Here is a 23,466-nt window from a genome sequence, read left to right as displayed (position 1 = left end):
CTTCGATGTTTTATATGTTTTAATAGCTTTTACATATTTTTAAAAACATCTGGAACACTGTCAGATGATACAGTATTTTGAATCATAAATTATGAATATCACTTACATAAATCTATTGATGAGCTACACATTTTTTACATCTCACCTTTCTAATGGATTTATTTTAAAAAGAACTTCACATTTTATTGCTGATTCATTTTATACTTGCCCTCTTTTGAACATTAACATTAGTTTAAAAACAAAAATTCCAATGATGGCCTGAAATAACAACAGATCTTTAGAGTCCTCATACACTGGGAGAAGAACCCATTGAGCAATTGAATTCTTTGTATTGAAAACTCAGTGTTATCAAAAACAGAAAGCAGGACATGTCTTTAGGGCACGTTGCCATGGAGCATAATTCCTTCAAGGACTACAAACCATAATAGTCCTATTTCTTAACATTATTTTTGTAGCATTCATCAAGATGTATTACAAACCCTACCAATTTAGGGACAATGCCTTGCCTTTTCAAATGCATTCATACTGGGTCTTAGAATCAACTCCATTTTAGAAACTAATTAGTTACACTGACAAACTTTTAAGAATAGGGCTATACAATTTTAGAAAATGTCACCACTCTTTTGTAAATTAATGATATGTTCCCCATTGCACAATAATAGGTAGTTATGAGCCTTTCCTCTTTATCCTGTCTCAGTCATTTAGTTACATCTACCCTGTGCCCTCCAGAGAAATTCATGGTCTGTCACCCTACTCATTGGTGTATAGATTTATGGATATTTCAGCAGTCCCTTCATTTTCACATCACTAGGCAACTCTTTGGAGTTTGAAAGAAACGACAGACTTCACCTGAACATTCAGATAAGTATCCTCCAATTTCAAAAGTCTATTTTCTTTCTGTAATCCCACTTTGCTTTCATTTTTAAAGAAACACACAGCCTGAGACACCTTTGCATTATTAAATGTACATGCAAAACATTACATTACTATGCTACACGTGGCTAAGAAATTTTAGTATTCACAGGATTATGGTAATTAAGTCTTCCTTCACATTGGGTGATGTGACACTTGCTTGACTATAATGTCACTCCACTTAAAGTCTGTGTAAACAACATTATCTTAGTCACTCAGCATTACATTTCCAACTGTGAGAAATATTACAAGGTCAGAGTGGACAAGAATGTAGGTAATCCCAAAGAAACAGCATGTAGATGACTTGCTCAAGGTTCAAACTGGGTTTTCAATAATAAAATAAAATATTTTATAGTAATATTATAGTAGTAGTATCGAGATGCCGTCCTTGGCAAAGCACGTGGGTATTCTTGAAGTCAGTGGTCAAGACAAACGTGTCCATGGTTTTGACGTTTTTTTGATAAAAGATAACAAGTTTTGTTTGCCAAGGCTTCGTTCAGACTAACAAAAGTGGGGATACTCAATAAGGAGTAGTTCAGGGAACGACTGCAATTGGTTTTGTGAATAGAGATCTATCAACGTCTCAAATACATATAGCATTTCTGAATAATGCAGGTGATAAAGGCCATATGACAATGTTCATATTTCCTCCTTTCTTGTTTTTTAATAAATACTGAGCAACTGCAATATATTTTTTAAGGAGAGTACTAATTTCCCAATAGTCTTGTCAGTTACTTGGTGAAATATGTCCAAGGAGTGTTGTCTTGAAAATGTTCTGACCTACATCTTTGAAACTGTATTAAAGATTTTGAGATAGCTTGTGTTTTAAGTGATTTATTTTGTGTTTATGAAAAAAAAATTAGATAACGCAGTTGAATCTCCACATAGGATAGGTAGGATCTAGGCAGAAATACTGTAGAGTATCTTGGCAGAGATTTTGATTCTCTGAACTAGTGGAAGCAACACAATAAAAACAGTGGTTTCTAGAGTATGCTTAAACTAAAAACAGGATGGCAATTAGCAAAAATAGCAATGAAAAGTCTTAAATATGGGCCCCACAGTCCGTTAACAAACAGGCCCAAAGCAACTTACGTGGGATTCTCTAGGCTTATTGTTACATTTGGACAATTAGGTATATGTATGCAAATTGTATTAATCTGAAGATAATTTGAACAAAGTGTGTGAACCACAATTTTCTTGTAATACCTGGTGTTGAAACTCTGTAGGAGGTCAATTCACTTTCTAGGAATGCTATAGTCAAAACATTTTCCCAGGACTACATATAGAAAGAAAGGTCTCTAAGAATGTCTTCATCACAAGAGATTAACTGATTTATATTTTGTTTGCCAGAACTGCCACCTTCCATAAGTAGAAGCTTCACTCGTAACCAGTGTTCAATGTCCTCACAGGTTAAGTGTTTTTTTTTAAGTCATTGAAAATAACAGATATTCTGTGCTGGCAAGAGGGTGTGTGTGTGTGTGTGTGTGTGTGTCTATGAATGTAGCATATTTGCAACTCTGAGAGTTTAAATAAAATCAGTTTCTACTGATTCCCTTTTCTACTTTAATCTCCTATAATATTAGACGGTTTGGTTTCTAACTTAGTGGTCTTTCCCATACAGATAGAATCTAAGAAAAGCTGAAAGTTCTGTGTTAAACCTCAGGATAAAGATCTCAAAAAAAAAAAAAAAAAAAAAAAAAAAGATCCAGATCTTTCAAATAAAAAGTCTCTCTCCAAACACAAAATCTAATTACTTACCCCCTTATTCAAAAAGAAATAAAGGGGGCACGTGTCTCAGGACCTCCTGAGGCTGTTTCATGGGCTCGTGTCCTTAGAAAAAAAGAAAAGAAAAGAACAAAAGAATATACAGAGTCGTCAACCTGAGTCCTCTCTCTACTTTAAGTAGTTATGTGTAGCACCATAAAAGTACTGCTGGAATCAAACATTAAATGAGCTGAAAATCTTGAATATTTTCTTCTGAATCAGAAATGTGCATAAAAAGAGCTTGAAAGCAAACACAAAGTCATAACAAATAGTTGTTGAGCTTTCATTGTTTTTTATTTCAGCATTTAGAATGTGATGCTTTGAAATGGGAAAAACTGAACATGAATTCAAAATCATATGTCACATCTTCTCTTCCACCATCCACCCCTAACTGTCCTTGAATTAGAAGAAATGTAAATATAATGACGGTAAAGTTATGATCTTATTAACTGAGCTAGAGAGAGTGTTACAACAATTTTCACAAATTGACCAAATTCAATTTTCTCCTTATGTTTTATGCACAATAAGTAAATTATAGCTTCAAGGAAAAGGGAAGACATGTATCATAGATCAAAGCATATACTATTTATCTAAGAGATTGTTTAGTCTAATACTGTAACTTAAAAGATGCAGCAACTGAGGTCCAAAGCCACAGATTTATGTGCAGAGTTAAGTCCATGGACTTATGACTCTTTTTTTTTCCCCAGAGCTCTTGCTGTTACACCATACTGTCTCATCAAATGAAAGTTTATGGGAAAGTGCTTGTAACCTAGACAATACTTTACAAATTTAAAATAGTATCTTTAATCCTTATCTTAATTACATGTTTTAAGATGAAGAATAATGACAAAAATAGTATTTGTAAACATTGTTATCTGTGCTAAGTGATCAGAATCAACATTTCATATGTATGCATATAATCATAAGAGAATAAAAAGAATCATTTTTTCTTCAAATAGATCATTCATTAAACATATCTACTACGCTGGCAATAATGTGAGGAAATGGGACCTCTTGTATATTGCTGGTAGGAGAGTAAATCAGAACAGCTTTGGAGAACAATTTGGCAGTAACCATTAAAGTTGAAGACACACATAGCCCACAACCTAGAAATTGCATTTCTAGGCTGATATCCTAGAGAAATACTCCCATATGGTGCAAGACATGTCCATTACAGCACGGTTTCCAACAAAAAATTGGAAACAACCTAATTATCAACCTATGGATATAGGAAAGAATTATCAAATTGTGTTATACAAGGTAGTATAACAATTAAAAAAATAAGTGAACTAGACTTATATGTATCAATATGGATAAATCTCAAAAACATAATGTAAAAATACTTAAAAAGAATAGTATGATATCACACCAGCTTGATACATCTTAAAACACAAAAATAAAAAAAACACAAAAATCAACATTGCAAGTTGTTTGTGTATAAATACACACATAATTTTAAAAAGACACAGCAATGATACACACTGATTTTAGGATTAGTGGTCATCTTTCATTTGTGAAATAAAAAGGAGATTATTGTTAGTCATAATATTAATGTTTCACAGATACAAATTCTTTTCAGATACAATATTTAAAATTAAACCGTGGATTAAGTGTAGCAAAAAGTAAACCTGAATATTGATCCACAAGTTTTTCTCAGTATTTCCTGTGGTTTTCTTATTTTTTTCTTCCTGCTCTATCTGAACTATTTTATAATTAATCTTGCTAATTTATTACACTATCAAAATGATGCTACCAAACTTGATTTCTGAATAGAAATGTCATTTTTCAGTAAGTCATTTAATATATAACAGTAAATGAGGTGTTTTTCTAATTAGCCTGATTCCATTTATAAAATATATTGGCCCAAAGCATATGAGCCTTGAAACTAGACTGCTTTGATTCAAATGCTGTCCCTGGTATTTATAGGCTGTATGACCTTGGGTAAATCATTTAACCTTCTCTGTGACTCAGTATCACCAACTGTAAGACAACGATTATAATTGTAGCACCTATCTTATAGAGTTGTTATGATGATTAAAAGAACTAATATGTGAAAAATCACCTGAACTCACGTTTGATAAATGTTAGATATTATTATGTCTTGGCGAAAAAAGAGGATTAAGTGTTCATCAATATTTTATCCTGAGTTATCTTATTTATACGTCTATGCTGGTCAAATGCATCAAATAATCACTCATTTCTTAAATTTTCTACCTTTGAGGATTAACCACTTAACTAAGGATCCTTAATTATTATAGTTTTAGTAAATAAGTTTCATTAATTAATATATTTAAACATATTGCATCCCAATCATGTAACAGATTACTTGTGGTCAAAACTAGCTGATGATCTGGAAAGGGCAGCGCTGTCTACCCAAATTTTATTTAAGTAAACATCAGCTATTTTGCACATTGCCATATGTGTTGACCAGTTACCCAACAATTTCTCATCTTTCACATGTGTTTGTGTTAAATCTGCAACTAGAATGATTTGTCAAGGAATGAGATTTTTTCTAGTTTATTTAGGATTTGAGATAATGCCTTCAATTCTTTCTCTTTCTGTTTTTACTTTTCTTTTTAAAGTTCCTCACTTTCTCATCAGAAATGAAAATGTTAATTTACCATCCTCACTAAGGATTTCTGGTACAGATCATTGTGACCATTAAAGCAGGTTTAACAGTGGGGTGTTTTTCTTTCTCTTTTTCTTTTTTTTTTTTCTAGAGAGATTGGAATTTAATTGTTTCCTTTTTGGACAAATATGCTTTTGGGTTGCCAGTGATGAAAGGGGCATACAGATGTCAAAAGCATTGTAGCACAGTGGGATTATGCGGTAAGGTCCACGGCAGGACAGACAAACAAGCAAAGTCTCAGATCAGTCAAACAGTTACCTTTTAATAAAATCTCAGATGACCAACTTTGTTTTATCTTTGCCAATGCCTATCAAAAGTTCAAATGAAGTTTTGTTGTGTTAACTGCTTACATTTCTTTTATTTCTTATTTTAACCATTTGTAAAAATAGAGGAATTTCGCTAGATGGAATTGGGAATTTGTTTAAAGGCAAGCCAATTTAAAATAAAACAACACATGTTATACACATGGCTTTCTTCTTATTAAAACAAAATAAATTGGACTTTAAATAGAAACCTTAATTAATTATGTTATGTGATGAGAACTATACTTAAGTATTCTTTTGTGGACATGGCAGGAATAATCTGTTTCATACTGCATTTCACTGATAACATGAAAGCAAAAAAATACTAATTTAATTTTAATTTTCAAATCACTTGAAGGAAAAACTATATTGCCTATTTTGAAGTAGTAAAAAATAAAACCCACAAAGCACATAACCACCATTTTGAGTACCAGAATAATTATTTGTAAGCACTCCCACTGGTTATTTATTCACCTTATATGAATTTTCCATGATCAAAGGCTTTAGGTGCATTTATAACAAACTGTGATTCTTTTTGTAATTGCAATACCTTGAGGACTCAGAATTTAGAGCAGAGGTCACAAACTGACAGCCCATGGGCTATATCCTGACCGCAGATGGATTTTGTTTTGCCTGTGCAGTGTTGCTTTTTTTGTTTTGTTTTGCTTTTTATTGAGTTAGTTACCAACATTTAAGAATTGGAGAATTTCATGTAAAAATCGTAATTCCCAGCTTCTTTTAAAAAGTCAGATCTTAACAACACTGAGCCTGCATTCCCACACGGTAATAATCAGCCAAACTGAGTAACAGCCACCACTTTGGAAAAGAATATATACTCCCTGGTTCACCATAGTCCCCACCACTCTATATTGCTTATAGTCTTTCATTTATGTTACAGCCGTGCCTCAGTAGGCAGTAGAGTTTGTGACTCTCCTGGTTTCTCTATAGTTTATGTGAGTGACTTATACTTTCAAAAACACTTCATGGTTTTTCTCTGATTGCAATAAATGTAAAAATATTATATATATATGTACATATGAAAAGTATATTTTGATAATCCAGAAATAAATCTATATAGTTATAAGTTACTGCTATATTTAACGAAGAAAGAACTTGACTTAATTTGCTTATCATTTTACTAGAAAATCAAAAATAAAGTGAAAGCCAATTTCAATGCCTGAATTCAATTGCATTCATATAAAATCGGAAACACTTTCAATATCCAAGCCTAGACTCAAAACATAATCCATTTACTATTTTACAGTTAAACTCAGTCATTAATAAAATCTAGTAGGTTTTAGTCTCCCCAGCATTGATATCATTGTCTAACAGAAAGTTTGGCACTTAAGGAGGCACATCCACTGCTTCAGGTCACTTGGGTATTATTTAGTGTGCATGACATGTAAAACTAACTTTTAATATAGAAAATGTAACAGATACTAGAAACACCACCATAGTGATGTTTTATTTTGTATATTGAAAACCCAGGATAAATCCATGGTGTAGTCGTCATCTCCCCTACAGCTCCATGACATTTTTCTTATAGAAAAATATGGATAAAGCCTGCATCAAGGGCAGGCCTAAAGAAAGGGGCAAAAAAAATCACCAAAAGTTAATGTAACCTGAGAAAGAAGTGTGGAAGAGAAGAGGGGCATTACCGACAGGAACTATCAAAATATATTTTAGGATCATGGGTTCCCCTCCTTTGCCCTTGTCTCTGAGTCACTGTGTGTTCTTTTCACCACTACAACCTAAAATGTCTGAGGCCTGGAACAATATATTATCTCTGATTGCCCTTTTACTAAGATTTTCATAGATATTTTAAGAGGTTTCAAGTATAAATCTTCTTAGACTTCCAAATATTTGTTTAAAATATATTAGAAGAAAACAATTTAAATGTTTTAGAACTTCTAACATGCCTACAACACATATCTGTGCCTAATACTTAGAATGACTCAGAAGATTAGAAAGCCAGATTCTTTTCCATTATCGTTGTAGCACACTTAATAGCCTGTGCTGCCCTGCAAAAGTGAATGTACCTTCCTAAGCATTCCAGAACAAAGGGGCGGGTGGACATCTGAATAACTTTCCCATTATTTTACATAGGTGTCATAGTTTTTATGTCAGTGATTTCATTTTTTCTTATGAACTGAGGATTAAGCAAGATTCAGCATTTGCTGCTGAAAATTTTAAAGGGCTCTACTTTCCTACCTTAGTGAGTATAGTACAGGGAACAAGATTATGAAAGTGTGGCTGAATCTGTACAGGCTCCAGGACATTCTCAGGAATTTGATTTTTAAAAAATAAATACATAAATACCTGTTAACAGCTTGTTTTCTTGTCATTTGCCTCTTCCTTCTAAAAGGAGAGTGTAGCAGAAAATAAATAAATAAAACTGGTTAATTGAGAGTTCTGGTTAGTTAGCTTCCAATTAAGCAAGGCTTTATTATATTTCACAAAACATCTTCCTAAATTCTGCAGAAATTTTAGATAGGTTACACACAATGAAACACCAGCAGGGAAGAGCACATAGAAGGTAAGGAAGCCTGAATTGCTATTAGTGTTTTAAATATATGAATAATGTTAGCACATTTCTAGTATAATCCCCACTGACTAAAGAATAACGTGAAATGTCATGTGGTTTAGGGCTTTTCCATATATGAAGACAAAGAAATAAGGTTATAGATTTCTGTTGAAGAAAGTGGCCTTGGGTCGTAACAATTCCAAAAAAATTCAGCAGTATTATGTCTTTTCCCTCTCTCTCAAGAGCCTTCCTTCCCATCCCATTAGGTATTCCAACATTTTGGAGGGAAAAATCCATTTCTCATTTTTTCTCATCTTTTATTTGGCCAACAGGATGATGAAAGTAAGCCAGTATCAATGTTGTGCTTATTTCCTAAACATGGAGCCATTCATCTCCGACAGATCACTATATACATTTTTCTGGAGCATACTGAATTATCTTACATCTTCCTCATAAGGGTTACACATGCACATTCACATACACACACACACACACACACACACACACACACACACACACAGAGTCATGCATACATCCACACAAAAGAAATTAACACATACAAAAGGGATCCATTTTAAAAAACACATAATTAGCCTTGTTAACAAAATAATTATTCTTTCCAGCAGTGCAGTAACTCCCAGTGTTCTCCAATCCTTTAATAAAGAACAATGAAATCTAAAACGACATGCAAAAAAAAAACTGTGAGGACTCTAATGTGGTTCTTTTAACCCTTAATGTACTTCTTAGTAATACAGAAACAGGAACCTTCCTATACTGCCCACTACAAATATATGTGGTTAGTTCATCATCTTTTTGTTGAACAAAAACAAAAATATCATCTTTTTGTTTTTGTTTTGTTTGCTTTTAAAAAGCAACTGCTTCTCTGCTCAAAGTCTGTAGAGAGCTTTCTAAAAAAAAATGAAAATATATCTGGGGTTGCTGGGGAGATGAGGTAAGAGTGAAAGTGAGCCTTTTTTCGCCTACTCTTACGTTCTGTCACTCCGCTGCCATAACGATTTGATTTTGCTTTACAACTCACTCACCCAACCTCTTCTGAGGTGACGCTTTTCTTAAATAAAATATAATCATACACACCAAGTCAGTGATAATGCATCCTTCCTTATTTTAATGGGCTACATATGACGGGATTTGAGGGCATTTTTTCAATTTTACCAAAGATCCCTCTCTTTTTAAACAATAAAACTTTCTAAACTCAACAAACTTTTTTTGGCTATAACTATATACATATATATAAAATATATATAATTATACTATATAAATATATATATATAATTATACTAATCCTCACCAAAATCAAAATCATTTACATCTCCTATGGCATGAGTTTCATAGGTTAATCTTAGACCCTGAAATCATTGACTACAGAAACATTCGTGTTAGAATTATTCAATGAATATATAAACACCCATGAGTTAACTGTCCTTCTATTAACAATTTAAAACTTAGAAAATTAGGAGTTTACCTTGATATTTGAAAATTTCTCATTTATCTTGTCCGATGTAAGGAATGTACTTTACAATAGTGCTTAACAAACTAGCTATAACTCTAGGGCTTTAAGGCCTACGAGTTAAATAGATATATTTCGTTTTTGACATTCTAAGTAAAATGTGACTTCTATACTTCTGAATTTGTTCTTTTAGTGATATCAATTAATTCATTTTAGTTTTCCTTATACTTTGCCAAATAATCAACATTTTAGAAAACTTTATTGAACAAGCAGATGATGATACTAATATTATCAGCTCAGTACAGAATAGGTTATAATGTGAAAAAAAATCAGTGGGTTCCCTGGAGTTGGCCCAAAATGTTTTGTATTCCTTCTATTTCCTCTTTGCCTACTAAAGTTTTCTTTTTGCTGCCCCTCTCCACTTCTGATTCTGGCTATGAAACAAAAGTCATGATGAAAAGGCCTGAAATTTACTAAAATATGTCTTTGTGGCTGACATAACATATATTCACATGCTTATAAAGCCACTAGCAAAACAAGGATTACACACAGTCAAGAACGTTGTGGCAAATACAATACACAATATACAACTATCACCAACAGAGCTATTAGCAACTGAGGTTTTACAACATATAGTGGTAAGTAGTGAGGGTTCTCTACACAACTCACTAGTTCCAATCATCATCATGATTGTACCGCATTAGGACATTGATTAACCTTACTATAGAGAGAGCCTTCCCGTATGCACAAGTTATGACTAGAAGGTGATTCTACTCTGGCTGAGACCCAAGAAGTTAATAATTGAGAGCTGGCTTTATTTAGAATTAGTCAAGGTCATTTTTACTCTGTACCACTGATAAATAAATTTTCATACTTTGATTCTTCCAACTTTGGGCATGTGAAATGTGAAGCTCAACAAAGTTAATGACAGTGATTGCTACCCAGCGTGCTCATCTTTGATTGGAGTCAGTTTAGTATAAGAATCAGATATGATATTCTCACTTTTGAAACCTAAATTTAGCCCACAGAATCTCATTTAATAATATAGAGAAACAGCATGCGAGACACATGACAAGAGGCAATAAAATACCACATAATAAGGAGTCCAGTTAAAATGTCAGGCTCATTTAATTTAAGTATTTAGGTCCTTTTTCAGATAAATTTAAAAATCACTATCTAATATCACATATTATGTTCAGCCTCTGATGTGAAGTAAACTAAAGAGATTGTTCCTTTAGTTTGATTCTTCAAACAAAGGAAAGTACTTCAAACAGAGCATTTTAATGATACAGTCAACTTTTGGAATTATCTACTGCAATGGATTTCAAACTGGATTCTAAAGAACTTCAGTGAAACTGCTAATGTATAGTAGAAGGAAAAATAAAGGGAGCAATTCTCTTATATCCCTTCATTAGTGCAGCTCTTCCTTTTCCTATGTAACATAATGGGGGTGCCTAAACTGCTTTGGTTAACTACCTACCACCACCACCACCATTTAACAGATGAGGAAATTCTCCCCTGAGATGTTCAATTATTTCGCCAAAGTCGCAGAGGAAGTTAGTGTCAGATCACCCAATATACTGACCTGAATGACAGCTACTGCCCCTACATTTTTAATCCTGCTTCCTCTACTGTATATTAGAGAACCACTTCTTTAATGTCCTCCCAAAGACTGTCATATCTGTTTTATCCTCATGGGGACATAATAAGGTTGATAAACATTACATATATATTTAGATAGAAGAAGAGACAAGATTTGTGGCTCCCTTGATCTCTAAGCCAGCGATCTTTCTGTACAGAGCTTTAAAAATCAAAACATTTTACATAAAATCTGAATTTCAATGTGCTTATACACTCTTGGTAGGAATGTAAATTAGTTCAGCCACTGTGGAAAGCCCTTTGGGGATTTCTCAAAGAACTTAAAAAAGAACTACCACTTGACCCAGCAATCTCATTACTGGGCACATACCAAAGGGAAATAAATTTTTCTACCAAAAATACAGATGAACTCGTATGTTCATCACAGCACTACTCATATTAGCAAAGACATGGAATCAACCTAAGTGCCTACCAACAGGGCATTGAATAAAGAAAATGTGGTACATGTATACCATGGAATATTACACAGCCATAAAAAGAATAAAATCATGTCCTTTGCAGCCACATGGAAGCAGGTGGAGGCCATTATCCTAAGAGAACACAGGGACAGAAAACCATATACTGCATCTTCTCACTTACAAGTGGGAGCTAAACACTAGGTACACACGGACATAAAGATGGCAACAATAGACACTGGGGACTACTAGAAGTAGGGGAGAGGAAAGAGGAGCAAGGGCTGAAAAATTGCCTATTAGGTACTATGCTCTCTACCTGAGTGGCAGGATCATTCATACCTCAAACCTCAGCAACACGCAATATACCCACGTAACAAACCAGCACACATACCTCCCAAATCTAAAATAATGTACTCCCGAATCTAAAACAAAAGTTGAAATTTTTATTAAAAAGAGAGATCTGGCAATACTGGTTTCACATTCTTACTGGTTTGGCACAACTAGATGAAGTAGATTAGCAATGGCTACCCTATAGAAAGAGCATGCACTCTACCGTTCCCCACAGTTCCCACAATTTCTTATGACCTTATACCTGGCCCTCTTAATGAATTTATGTTGAATTTATGTTATTTCCAAGGTCCCAGGCAGAATATGAATTTTATGGCTGCTATTTTAAGGGTTATAAGTGTAATTTACCCAAATATTAATCAATTTCCCTAAAGAAAGTATGGGATTTCTGAAAACTTCCATGTGAGTGTAAGGTATTGACTGAAGGTGTACTAAGAGTGCTAAATCATCTGTCTACCTACAAAAAGTCATATGTACTTTTATTAATGAACAAAGACAAGCCTTTGACCTCTGAAGTTGACATCCATATATATAGAATAGCACCTAAAGCAAGTTGCATCAGATAAACATAGATTAATAAGAAACAAATTCTGATTATGCTCATAAATACAATATCATTCAGAGTAGAAACTATATATTTGAAATTCTAAAAGATCAATAAAAATGTTCCCTATGCTTTGGAATGGAAGTCAGCTGTTGACATATACTGCCATATTTTGGGGACTACTAAATTAGGTTTCGGTTGCCCCTTACACAGGTAACATCTTTTAGTCATGCAATTTATTTTTCTGGCCCAATACAATAAACAAAATGTCTATTTGCTAATAAAATGTAATAAATAAATGAAGTATAAGTCAAGCAATGCTTCCCCACCTCCCATCAGACATCATCAGTAGGGGATAAATTGCCAGTAAATATGTGCTGGTAAAACTTTTAAAAGTTATCTTTGAAGACATGACCAAATCATGTTAACTGTTGCATTTCCACTGTTGGAACTTTTAAAGGTCTTTCCTCACTCTTAGATGATAACTTTATGCATCTTATATAACAACACTTGCTCCACAGCAGCTGGTTTAAAGCCGTTTAATCACTTTAGGAATCCTGAAAAATGTTTGGCAAACATATATATTAACAGAAAAAAAAAAACCTAAAGATATCCTCATTTTAAAGGTATAAATTTAATAGCCTGTATATTTCAGGCCTATTTAAGTTTGTAGGAGGCATGCAAACAAACGCTTTGTCTGTTAAATCTCCAAATACATGATTTTCTGAACCAAGGCCCAGACAATTAAAATTGACCATTTGCTTCCTCTCAGAATTTTTTTTTCCTGTAATTATTTGGGAATAACAAAAACTTTGGTTATATTAAGTATTTGCTGCTTCTGATAAATTTTGATGCACACACTTGAGTCTTTTAAAAATCAGTGAGATTTAAAGTCAGAGTCAAGAGGAAAAAGAAAAAAAATTGAATATGGGATGGGGTGGTGGTGAAGATAAATGGGCCTATGGAATTTTTTTACTAGTTTGTTTGTAGGAGATGGGGTTTTTGGTTTTATATATATACACTCTTGTATTAACATAGAGTGTCAATATAACTCAAAGAATGCAAGACCCTATGTCAATTGTCTCTGACAGATGATCCTTTATACAAACAATATTTTGTTGGTCCTGTCCGAGGAGCCTCAGCAGTTTCAATGATATTTCTCATATGTCCTACAAAAACAAAGAATATCAAAAATAGGATTACTGTTCACAGCATCAAATATCTTTTTCAAGGCAATGTTCATTTAAAAAAATAGAATAACTTGCTCTTCTCATGGTACAACAATAAGTGTTTCAATATGTGTGAAATAGGAATATATGTACCATCAAGGATGATGCCCATTAAATATCTTTAGTGGTACTATGAATGTATACCAAATAGTATTTTCAATGATATTCTTCCACATATTCAAATTCAGTAAATATCAGTCACATACATAAACTTTGATTATTAGCTAATTTGCCTGAAATCATTTCTGTCGTATAAAGCTTTAAACGTTAAAATTCCTCAAAACCTTCATAAATTTTAGATCACTTAATGCTATGTCATCTTTGTCTACAATGTTTCTGTTGGAAATTTTTTATCTTTCAGTCTTGCTATTCATGTTTGTACGTTTGGCTAGACATCATGGGTGACCTTTGAATTGTGCGCTTTGATCTGCATAGGGGTTCTAGCCAGCCTCCGGTAAGGGATTTTTCAGCACCATTACACTATTTATATTTCATGTCTTCCAGTCGATGATCATGTCCTGCTATTGTGTGTTCAGAATGACTCACAGAAAACACTACAGAAATGCTTCAGAAGCCAAACAAAACATTTATGGTAGATATACTTTGCAGCCCTTAAAACATTGGACACAATTACCGCTTTATCAGCTTTTAGCTAACTTTGTGTTTGATGGTTTGATATCACACTGAGACAGTAGTAAACTGGATTACTTCCTAGTTTTCTGCCTATGTGGAGAACTTGGTGTCAACTTCCAACCCTGAATTGCTCATTAAAATGATGTTTCCTTCCTAGCACTTATCACAATGTGTAATTATTTTACCTATTTACTTGTTTTAGATCTACTTTTCCAATGAGAATGTAATCTCCATGAGATAGTAGGTTAGGTTTTATATTTGCTGTTTCATTCCATCGGCCCACACAATGCTGGCATGCAGTAGTCATCAATAAATATTTGTCAACTGAGATAAAATTTGACCTTGTGAAGGGACACTTTACCCTTATTCAAAATCATCACTGTAGAGTCTTTAAGCTTATTTTTAATGAAACATATTTTGAGAATGTATTTCTACTTTGCAGTGCTGATTAACATAATTAATTATGATACATGATTTGTATAAGAAAAGTCATGGTGTTCTAGAATCTGAGTAAACTTTCTCTGAGTAGCCAAAGTTTATCAGAAACTTTATAAGTCCAAACTTATAGATGGCAGCAAATATACTGAATTATTGATGGGTAAAAATATAGATTCATTATAAAGCTGTTCATGAAAATAAATAATGCTATAAAATTTATTTGAATTATACCTTAACTTTTTCTAACATTTGGCAAATTGGTCTAATAAAGCTTAAATTAGATGTGAAAAGCAGTTCTGTAAGCAGAACTCAGCTAAGCTGTTTCTAAGAAAATGAGTTCATTTGCCAATTGATCATTCTGGTAATCCTATCTGGTTTAGTGTAGCTGCAGATGAAGACAATCGAGCAGGGTCAGAGCAAAGGAATCTTGGCCTGGACATGCTCTTAATGTATTACTGGGAGTCAAAAATGGGAATGAAGAGGATTACCGATTTGAAAGTCCATTAAATCCCTTATATTCATCTCCTGACTTAATCCCTGACAAGGATTTTAAAATAAAATAAAATACAGTAAAATAAAATATTTTAAAATAGTCTAAAGTAGAATATTTTAAAATAAGATAAATAAATCTATTTTGAAATCTATTTAAAATCTATTTTAAAATAAAATAAAATCCATGTTCCTTACCAATTAAGAGACCAGAGGCAGATATTTAAAATTACAAATTATTATCTTTCAAAGATATATGTTTGTTTACAGGTTCAAAATCTCATGTTTAAATAATAATACCACTTGTTGTATAGTTTTACAGTTAACAGAGCATTTTCTCTTCATTGCCTAATAGAATAAAACTATTTTGTGTGCAAAAGTAGGTTTGAACCTTCATATATTTTCATATGTAATATATACATTAAAATTATATATGTAGAAAGTGAGACTGAAGAGTTTTTAATCTGATTCAGTATTCTACCACTTCTTGTTAATATTTATCTATGTGAATATGACTGAATTACTGTTTTATCTTGACATTTTTTTCCTTAATAAGCTATGTGACTTTTATGCACTGCAAAGAATTAACTTAAGAATCAAAAAGGCTGAGCATGGTGGCTTACATCCGTAATTCCTTGAGACCAGGAGTTCATGACCCGCCTTGGCAACATAGCGCAACCCCTTCTCTACAAAAATTTTTTGTAATTAGCTGAGCATGGTGGCACATGCATGTAGTCCTAGCTACTCAGGAGGCTAAGGTGAGAGGATCGCATGAGCCCAGGTATTTCAACCTGCAGTGAGCTATGATTGCACCACTGCACTGCAGCCTGGGTGACAGAGTGAAACCCTGTCTCAAAAAAATAAAAAAGAAAGAAAAAAGAAGAAGAAGAAGAAAGAAAGTAAAAATATTGACAAAAGCTCTTCAACCATGCTTATAATTGATATCTAACAGTTTGCATACTGATCCCATAGAGGCCATATTTATCTTCACACCTTATCATAGCAGATTCTTAGTTCAATATTTATTCTACAAATGTTTAGTGATCATCAACTATGTACAAAAGGCTCTGTGCTATGGAGGATACAAAGAGAATACAAAGATCTTCAACCATAGTATCTTACATCAAGAATATTGTGATCTAAAAAAAGAGAAATTATGACCACAAATGTAATGTTGAATATCTGTGAGTGATAAGCACCACTTGATTTCCTGGTATATAGTAAATACACAAATACATCTGATTAATGAATGTTGAATCCATGGATGAAATTAAATTAAGTACTATAACAATTTATAAGATGAAAGTATCACTTTTACCTGAAGTGGTCAGTGCAGTCATTATGGGGGAGGTAAAATTTGACTTGGGTCTTGAAATAGGTTTTAAAGAACAAAGACTGAAAGAGGATAACAACGCTTTAGGAAATTAAAACTGACAAGATACACAGAATGGATTGTTATAAGAGAGTGTGTAGGTGAGGAGACCAAGTAGGAGGTTACTTCAGGGTGGTGGAGATGAAAATCAAAAGGAAAGGACATGTGCAACAGAAAGTCTAAAGCCAACATTAATATGACTTAAAGCCTGACTTATCATGGAATAAGTATAGAATGGAACAAAGGAGAACTCTGAGCTTATAACTTTGTTTCCATGAAAAATTATTTTCCAACTTTTGAACAACAGCCAATTCTGAACGTAACAGGGTTAACAGAAAAACACTGAACAAGGCATAAGGAAACTTGGGTATTGGTCCCAACTAGGCCATTAACTGTGTCACCATTAACCGTGTCACCGTGAGCAAATTACTTCCCCTCTCGAGATCCCAGTATACTTCTTTGTAAAATCAAGGTTGAATAAGTTGATCTCTCCAGCCCATCACAGCTTAAAAACCCTGTAGTTCTCTGATTCCTAAATTGTTGGCTACCTGCCTACAATATAGGTAGATTACATTGAAAGTCTTCTGAGAGGTCAGTGACAGTTGCAGTTTAGTTGTCACTCCTGAGACATACCCTTTTTCCTCTGATTTAAAGTTATTGCATGCCTGTTAGAGGTATTCAGCTAACGGGCATTCTCTTCTATGTTTCAGAAAAGCACTGTCTGAAAAATCCTTTAGACATTTTCCTTCATAGAATAAATCAGTAGTGCATTATTCTGTCTGCATGCTACAGAAAAATGGTCTTGAAAAGCTGAGAAGCTCCAATGTTTGTTTCAGCAAGTTTTTCTTCTACTGAAGTTTATGCATCTCTTTTACAATAATCTATACTATAATAAAAAGCATTGTCTATCTCTATGTACATTGATATGTTTATATTATTTTCAATTAAATCTTAAATTTGCTCTTTAAAAGTCACAGAAACTCAGGATTCTATCCTGTCTTCACAGCTCATATCCTAAGGTCAATCTAATTCTCTCTTTCAAATGCTGCTCCTTTTAAAAAAAATATGGTGCATTAGTCCATTTTGCTTTGGTATAAAGGAACACCTGAGACTGGGTAATTTATAAAGAAAAGAGGTTTATTTGGCTTACATTTCTATAGGCTGTACAAGAAACATAGTGCCATCATCTGCTTCTGGTGAGGCCTCCAGAAGCTTATAATCATGGTGGAAGGCAAAGGGGAAATAGGCATGTCACATGGCAAGAGGGGAAGCAAAAAGGGGAGTGGGGTCGCAGACTCTTCTCAACAACCAAATCTCATGTGAACTCATTACCATAAGTAGGGCACCACGCCATTCATGAGGGATCTACCCCCACAGCCCAAACGCCTCCCACCAGGCCCCACCTCCAACGTTGAGAATCACATTTTGACATGAGATTTGGAGGGGACAAACATCCAAACTATATCATATGGTAGCCAGAAATAAATGTAATAGTCTAAGTGGGGTTATTAGGAACGTTATAATCTTATTATAAGTCATGTAGCTATTTAGGTCTTTGTTATGACCATGCATTCAGGTAAAATCAAGGCTGTCATTTATCAAGAAAGTCTCTATTTAATTTTCATTTCTCCTCCAGGCAGTTAGTTTTATCTTGAACTTTCTGATTGGATAATTCTTATAAAGAGAGTGAATGAATTAGATTATTTGCCTAACAGTTCCACAGAGAAAAACATGCCACACCTACTGACTGCTAATTACTATCCCACTTCATCCTCCTTAGATAAAAGTGAATGGACATTAACAATATGTACATTTTCATCTATTAATATGTTCAACTATTTTGTTTGTTTGTTTGTTGAGTATTTTTATTACAAAAGGGTATTAAACTTTGTCAAATGATTGTTCAGCATTTATAGAGATTATCATGTGATCTTTTTTTTTTTTAATTATACTTTAGGTTTTAGGGTACATGTGCACAATGTGCAGGTTTGTTACATATGTATCCATGTGCCAGGTTGGTTTCCTGCACCCATTAACTCGTCATTTAGCATTAGGTATATCTCCTAATGCTGTCCCTAGTACCGCCCCCCCCCCCCCAACCCACCCCGGAGTGTGATGTTCCCCTTCCTGTGTCCATGAGTTCTCATTGTTCAATTCCCACCTATGAGTGAGAACATGCGGTGTTTGGTTTTTTGTCCTTGCGATAGTTTACTGAGAATGATGTTCAACTATTACCTAACCCCATGAGTGTGCATTGATTTTCATCATTTAAAATGCCAACCACAAAAAGGAAGACCCAGAACTAATGGATATCTCTTTGCAGTGTGTAGCAAAAGACAATGTACACAAAAACACCTAATTATAGTGGTGTGAGGCCGGGCGCGGTGGCTCACGCTTGTAATCCCAGCACTTTGGGAGGCAGAGGCGGGCGGATCACGAGGTCAGGAGATCGAGACCACGGTGAAACCCCGTCTCTATTAAAAATACAAAAAATTAGCCGGGCGTGGTGGCGGGCGCCTGTAGTCCCAGCTACTCGGAGAGGCTGAGGCAGGAGAATGGCGTGAACCCGGGAGGCGGAGGTTGCAGTGAGCCGAGATCGCGCCACTGCACTCCAGCCTGGGCGACAGAGCAAGACTCCGTCTCAAAAAAAAAAAAAAAATAGTGGTGTGAAAAGGTTGTTATAATGAACACTTAAAAGAGCTGTGAAACTTTCTGACCCCTACCTCTGCTGTGAATAAGTTACTATATTCTTTTCTAATAATAAAATCGGGTCAAATAACTTGCTAATCTTTGACACTGGTCACTTCATTTTTTAGACATACAAACTGAATTATGACTCCTACCTCTCTGCTCACCTGGCAGTTTGTGTGTGCCTCTGTTATAGAACTCAGTTACATGCCTGTCTCCCTCACTAGGCTTCAATTATTGAAAAGAAACAAAACCTAACTACTAAACACTGCCTGGAGAACAAGAAAAGTGCAAACATTATAAAACAGTAATAAAGCCTTTAGAAGACATGTGTTTGTTTAAAAGTCTTTAGGGCGATAGTACTGACTTCAAATATAACTATCAAGATAAAAGCTCATTTTTTCCAGGTCCTATATTAAGTCTTCAATGCAATGAAAACATGCTTTTTAATAGAAATTAAAAATTAATCTGCATCTTTGTTATGCTTATTATTTCCCAAATACCGACGGATACTGTTAAAATCCTCATGAACAAAGTTTGAATTTTTTATATTCTTTGATTGTAATACTTTTTATCTTGTTGCAATTCCATACATTTTAAATTACAGGAAATTTCCTCCAACTGAAATGTCCTTCCCTAAAGATGACTGTATTCCTTTCACTCTTCTTTATTTAGTTTTCTGTTTTCTCAAAAGTGTACCACATTATCTGTTTTTTTTTACATGCAAGTGTTTTGCCTTTATCTCTTGATCTCAACCAAATTAAAGAATAATTTTCCCTTGGTGGAAGTCAATATACTGACACTGTCTTCTATATTAGGTATCAAATTTAATGTTTTAGCAAAATCGAACAAGTCCACCAATATGTCTCCAAATAAAATGTACAATATATGGGTATCCAGGGAGTTTATTGAAGTATAAATTTCTTAGCTAAATCCATGTCGAGGGTTATGATGAGAATTAAACAAGTACCTATGAAGATTGTTAGCCATTTCACTACCTAATATTTCCTGTTAGTCATTCTGGCTTTATGTCGCTAGTGGGTTTTATTCTACCTTTTCAAAAGCTATCTGTATTATTCCTTTGGTATAGTTACCCTTTTATCTTATCAATTACTAGAGGTTACTCCCGTAACTCTCTTCTAAAATAACACATGAGCATCTTCTTTATTCAAATATCTCTTCCAATATGCTCTCTTAAGTCTAAAACTTCAACAGGCATGTTTTTTTTCCCTAAAGTTTCATCAGTTCTCATGCCAAAGGGTTTTAAAGAAAACCGTTACTATCCACTTACCTCTTAATTCAAACAAATTTTTAAAAGAAAGAAAAAATGAAAGAAAAGTGCCAGAATAGAAGAAAGAAAAGTCTTCCTCTTTCCTGTTGTGTGAATATTAATTATTGCTAATGGAGATGATTGAATTCTCCCTAGCATGGGTTGTGGGTTCTACCTTCCCATCACATCATGCTTCTCCTCATGTCTCTAAAGTCACCCCTTGTTTAGGATTCCTTAGCTTTACCTTCTTTCTCATCTATGCTGTATAAAGTGTAACAGTCTCCATACCGCAATCAAGGAATTTCGGATTGCTTCCTCATCTCTCCAGGGCAAATAGGCCTTCCTTTATTTCCCATCTATGCATTGTAGCAATACTATATGAGATTCTTAGTCTTTTACTCTGCTTATTTGTGAGGCTCTTGGTCTTATAGTGATCACATTTTGAAGAATGTCTTTGTATCTGTGAATGCCTTCCCTTAAAAATCACATCAAGTGGCAATGAAAGACCACCCACTTATTCTGAAGATGCATTCGTAGTATGAAACAATACATTTTTGCCATTCTCACAAATAGCATGTCCTTATTACCTCACACTCACCATTTACCCATAACAATTGCGGCAAACAAAAATAAAAAAATTAAATAGCAATGCCATGCAAAATAGGCAGACAGGTCTTACATTCTTTACATATAAATTACAGAGCATTTAGGAGATGGAGAAAAATGCTCAAAGGTGTTTAGAGTCTTGGCTTTCTTTTAAAGCATTTTATTTAAAGGCTTTTAATAGGAAAGAAACTCATTTCCTATTTTAATAGTTTTTAAGTGATAAAGCCAAAAAATAAAAGAAACCCCAGGAGCAGCAGCAGAGGATAATTTTTTAACTATAAGAAACAAAATATTTTTAAATTAGAAATGGCTGTTAATCAAATAGCTTTTAAAATTTTCTTTACATACTATTATGGTTCATCCATTTCATCTGCTCAACATAATATGTACATAGAATGTAAACCTATGTACAAATATATATGTGTTCCAACCAGAGAAATAATATCTTAATACCAGATCCCACGATATTTCCAAACTATTTTTCAGAAGAAAATATAATTTTATAATTAACTGTCATCATTAAAATTTCAATTTTGTTCTCTTACTAGAAGAAACTGATGAAAGCAATCATGTATATTTACAGTTGAGTACAGACAGAAACAAGCTGTCTTTATGGCAAACTTTTGAAAATCAGTTATAATATACTTTTGACAACTGTTAAATTGTTATAATTATGAAACTTATCTCATCATGTTGTCATATGACAGTATCAATAGGATCACATACATGATCAAATTATTTTAATGGTAATCCTATAATATTTCAGTAAAAACTTTTGCAAGATACGGAGTTGTAAGAAGGATGATTACCAGACAGAAAATTTTCTTTGCAATTTATTTGAAACACCAAGAACACCTGAAAAGTAACAATGAAGCATAAAGTCAATTTCTCTTTCTCTAATTGCTATCTTTTAAAGAAAAACTTTACAAAAATCTCACTCTAGATAAAGCACCTAAATTTGCCACTGAAACCCTAACTTATTTGATATACCTTAAATATAATCTAAACATACATTACATGTGTAACTGGGAAATTTTCAGTAAGGAAAAACACTACTAAATAGGAGTAAATTCTAAACAATATGAATTATTGTCACATATTTTTTCTCTAAAATCAGCTTTTCTTCTGATTGAAAATTGGTCAAAATTATGAACTAGATTCTGGCATTATTTTCCTATACTTAAAGTACCCAAAGTGCTTTGAAGCACTGAGTTTCAAGCCTATGTCACTTTACTAAAGGATTTTTGCTACTAATGAACTGCTCCTCTCAAAGCTATTATTATGATATCAAGACTACAAGTATTATCACAATTAAAAGTAAGCCCAACTGTTAAAACTAGAATATGGTACTGAAAAATCACCTGTTTAGCAACTGGCACATCTACAATATTTTAGAGCCACTATCTTTTCAAAGTTCAGTAGCTTGGTGACATGTTAGAGTAATTAGCAGTTTTGTTTGCACCGGCTCTAGAAAGGGAGAGATTAAATGTCTAAGAAAACATTAAGTGTATATTTTCCTTTCACTTAAGAAAATTATTATAATGTTGTGGGGGGAATGCCATGGAATTAGGAATCTGCCGTCATTTCCAAACAACTCCCCCAAGTTAATGGTGGAATTGTGTTTTAATTGTGGATGTCCTGTGAACTTTTTTCAAAACAATCCTCCTTTTTAAAGTTTTCTATTTTATTTAGTTCATCACCTTAAATTTGTTTTGATTTCTTTCAGTGGTTTTGGATAAAGCTAATCACCTCTACATTTTAGCCATTTTTTTAAGTTTATTTTTTGCCTATCTGCTTTTTCTGTCAGCTCAGTTTTGTGTGCATGCGTGTGCAGTTTAATAATTTATAAAATTAATGCCACTAAGAGGCTCTCATTTTCTCTCTGAATTTATACCTTAGAGTAGAACTAAAATCCTGGACTGAAAGTTCCTCATTCATATTCGTCCTGGTCCATAATAACTGTCCCACTTCTGACTGACTTTTTATTTGAATATTTAGGTTTAAACAGTATCTAGCATTGTTCTAAATCCTTATTTATTTGAATATTTAGGTTTAAACAGTATCTAGCATTGTTCTAAATCCTAACATTTGCTAAACATTGAGTAAATACTTACTGAGTGAAAAGGGACAGTAATCTAAGGATTTTTGTGATATAATCTCAGTATGTTTTTCTACAGGTATGATCATTTATAGGTA

At 33.6% G+C, this 23,466-nt stretch overlaps 1 protein-coding gene across 1 annotated transcript in view; it reads right to left on the bottom strand.

Moving 5' to 3' along the window:
- The window catches only part of DACH2 (dachshund family transcription factor 2), a 647,092-nt gene that overhangs the window by 394,883 nt on the left and 228,743 nt on the right, over positions 1-23,466 (bottom strand). The window contains exon 2 of the mRNA XM_032756222.1: positions 7,927-7,965. Within this exon, the coding sequence (XP_032612113.1) occupies positions 7,927-7,965 (39 nt within the window). The remainder of the gene's footprint in view (positions 1-7,926; positions 7,966-23,466) is intronic.

Source organism: Hylobates moloch, unplaced genomic scaffold (assembly GCF_009828535.3).
Source record: "Hylobates moloch isolate HMO894 unplaced genomic scaffold, HMol_V3 SCAFFOLD_7, whole genome shotgun sequence".
Taxonomy (NCBI): domain Eukaryota; kingdom Metazoa; phylum Chordata; class Mammalia; order Primates; family Hylobatidae; genus Hylobates; species Hylobates moloch.
The sequence above is the reverse complement of the archived record's forward strand: the minus strand, read 5'-3'. Positions and strand labels throughout refer to the sequence as shown.